Raw genomic sequence first — 2,500 nt, 5'->3', positions numbered from 1 at the left:
GTAGCCAAAATCAAAGAAGCAAGCATGGAAAACGTATTTGGTGATTTTGCCTGAGCTGTTTAAGCACACTCATTATAGTGACTGGTATACCATTGACAATAAGTTCTGCTGAGGCATGCGCAGAGCCTACTTTGTTGAAAGCTAAACAGGTGTAGGTTCCTTGATATTGGAGTCGCACGGGATCTAAGGTGAGAACACTTGATCGCTTTCCCACATTTAACACCTCCATATCTTGTGATATTTCAAGTTCTTTTCCATTAAATAACCACTGGAATGTTATTGGTCTGTTTCCTTTCTGGACGATGCAGTGCGCTTGTGCAAAGTGGCCCTCATAAAGCAATGACTCTCCAAAGTCGATGGGCATAAGTTGAGGTGGCTCTGGAATCAAGATTTTGGCTGAAATCTACTGTACTAAATTTGGATTCTGATCACGAAATATTTAGGAACAAGGAGAGTGAAAAAAATTGATACTGCCGAAATCCACCACCAAATGCATAGATAAAAAATTGATAAAAAATATATTTCTATGAACACTTTTCACAATACTGATTGGGTACCATTGACAGTTAGGTTGGCAGACATTTGCTCTTCCCCTGCAGGGTTTGAAGCCACACATGTATAAGTCCCCTGATGTACCCCTCGAACTGGATCTAAGGTAAGGATGCTGGACCGCCCTATGTAGTCAATCTGTATTTCACTGCTCGATTCCAGTGTGACCCCATTGAAGATCCAAGAGAACTTAATGGGCTGATCACCCTTTTGCAGAACACAGTTGGCTTGAGCAAAATCTCCCTCATAAAAAACCGACTCACCAAAGTCTATTGGTATTAAATGAGGGCGTTCTGAAATGGGAACATTTTTTGTCTTACTTTCCATGGTGTGCTTATAGATGGAGGAACAAGGAGATGTGAAGGATAGTGAAGAAAGGGCATACTGAGTCCATCTCCCAACATTTAACACCATGAAAAACAGCAAATTATTATCTTTTAAGCTCCCTTGTGTTGTACAGCCCATATCTCAGAGGTCACAATGGCTTTGTTATTCTGAATTTTTAAAAAATGAAGGTAAAGATTATTACTTAATTATTATAGTTTCTCTTTTCTTCTCTTTTTTTTCCCTAATCGCTCATATTTTTACCATTAAAACTAAATAATTTACAAAATTACGTAACCTCTCTGATATGTCTGATTTTTAATGCAGCCTACAAAAGCAAGCAAAACTGAGAGGTAAATAATAGATGATGATATTATGATTTACTACATTAAAACAGCAACATAGAGTCTGACCCTCTTATGATATGAAGCACGGCAATGCTTAATTAATATTTTCAGTAGTTCAGTGAACAAAATGCAATCATAGGAAATACAGAAGTAATGATTATGTCCTCTGCATACACCTCAAACTTCCAGTAAAAAGGATTAGCACAATTTGCTACCAGAAGAAAAATAGCGTTCTGGGAGAGACCACTTCATGTATGATTTTGATGCTGTGGTTTAACATAGAGCCCTTCCCGTTCTCTCATGCTTTTGCTAGTATGTACCATTGACAGTTAGAGAGACGGTGACTTCAGCTTCCCCTGCTGCATTAATGGCAGTACAGCTGTAGTTGCCCTGATGATGGGCTCGTACAGGATCTAGTGTCAAGATACTTGTTCTGCTGCCAACACTAACAATAGTTGTGTCATCTGAGTTAAAAATTTCTAACCCATTAAATTTCCAAACAAATGCCACAGGACGGTCGCCTTTCCGAAGTACACAATTTGCTTGTGCCAGATCACCTTCATAAAAGGCTTCTGCTTCAAAGTCTATAGGTAAGATTTGAGGAGGTTCTGCAAGAAAAAAAATATATTTTCATTGTTTTCTGAATCTAAAGGGGAGGAACAGGGAGATAACGCAACTAACCACCAGTGGAGTCAGAAAAGCCATTTCACAGAACCTATTAGGTTAGTACCCTATATCCATGAGCTTGATAAAGTTCCTCTGTGTACCATTGACAATCATTTCTGCCTCTACTTCAGCAGTTCCAGCGTCATTTTCAGCAAAACAAGAGTAGACACCCTGGTGTTGTGCACCCACAGGATCTATTGTCAGGATACTGGTCCTGCTGCCCACGTTAAGAATCTGTATTGCATCTGTGGTGACAAGTTCTACACCATTGAGTAGCCACTTGATGGTTAAAGGAGGGTCACCTTTACGTAGTACACAATTGACTTGTGCCAAGTCTCCCTCGTAAAATGCCTGAGATCCGAAGTCTATTGGTATTATCTGAGGAGGTTCTGTAATAGAGTGCAAGTTTGATTTTGAATTTTCAAATGCTACTATGTTTGTACACATATAAGGAACAGGGAGAGAATAATACTTATCCATGGTAAAGAAGCAGAAATGCCAAATTCAAAAAATTTGTAGAACCTGTACCCCACATACACGATTTCCAAAAAGATCCGCTGTGTACCATTGACAATTATAGTTGTGTCTACTTGGGTAAATCCAGCCTTATTAAC

The 2,500-nt window shown here is 39.1% G+C and overlaps 1 protein-coding gene across 1 annotated transcript in view; it reads right to left on the bottom strand.

Moving 5' to 3' along the window:
• The window catches only part of LOC119585283 (titin-like), a 227,341-nt gene that overhangs the window by 110,444 nt on the left and 114,397 nt on the right, over nt 1-2,500 (bottom strand). The window contains exons 44-48 of the mRNA XM_037933959.1: nt 2,452-2,500; nt 1,988-2,275; nt 1,541-1,828; nt 558-842; nt 91-378 (exon numbers count right to left, since the gene is read on the bottom strand). The exon at nt 2,452-2,500 is cut by the window's right edge and continues 239 nt beyond it. Of these exons, the coding sequence (XP_037789887.1) occupies nt 91-378; nt 558-842; nt 1,541-1,828; nt 1,988-2,275; nt 2,452-2,500 (1,198 nt within the window). The remainder of the gene's footprint in view (nt 1-90; nt 379-557; nt 843-1,540; nt 1,829-1,987; nt 2,276-2,451) is intronic.

Source organism: Penaeus monodon, chromosome 3 (genome assembly GCF_015228065.2).
Source record: "Penaeus monodon isolate SGIC_2016 chromosome 3, NSTDA_Pmon_1, whole genome shotgun sequence".
Taxonomy (NCBI): Eukaryota; Metazoa; Arthropoda; class Malacostraca; order Decapoda; family Penaeidae; genus Penaeus; species Penaeus monodon.
Note: the sequence above shows the minus strand (reverse complement) of the source record. Positions and strands in the feature narration are given on the sequence as shown.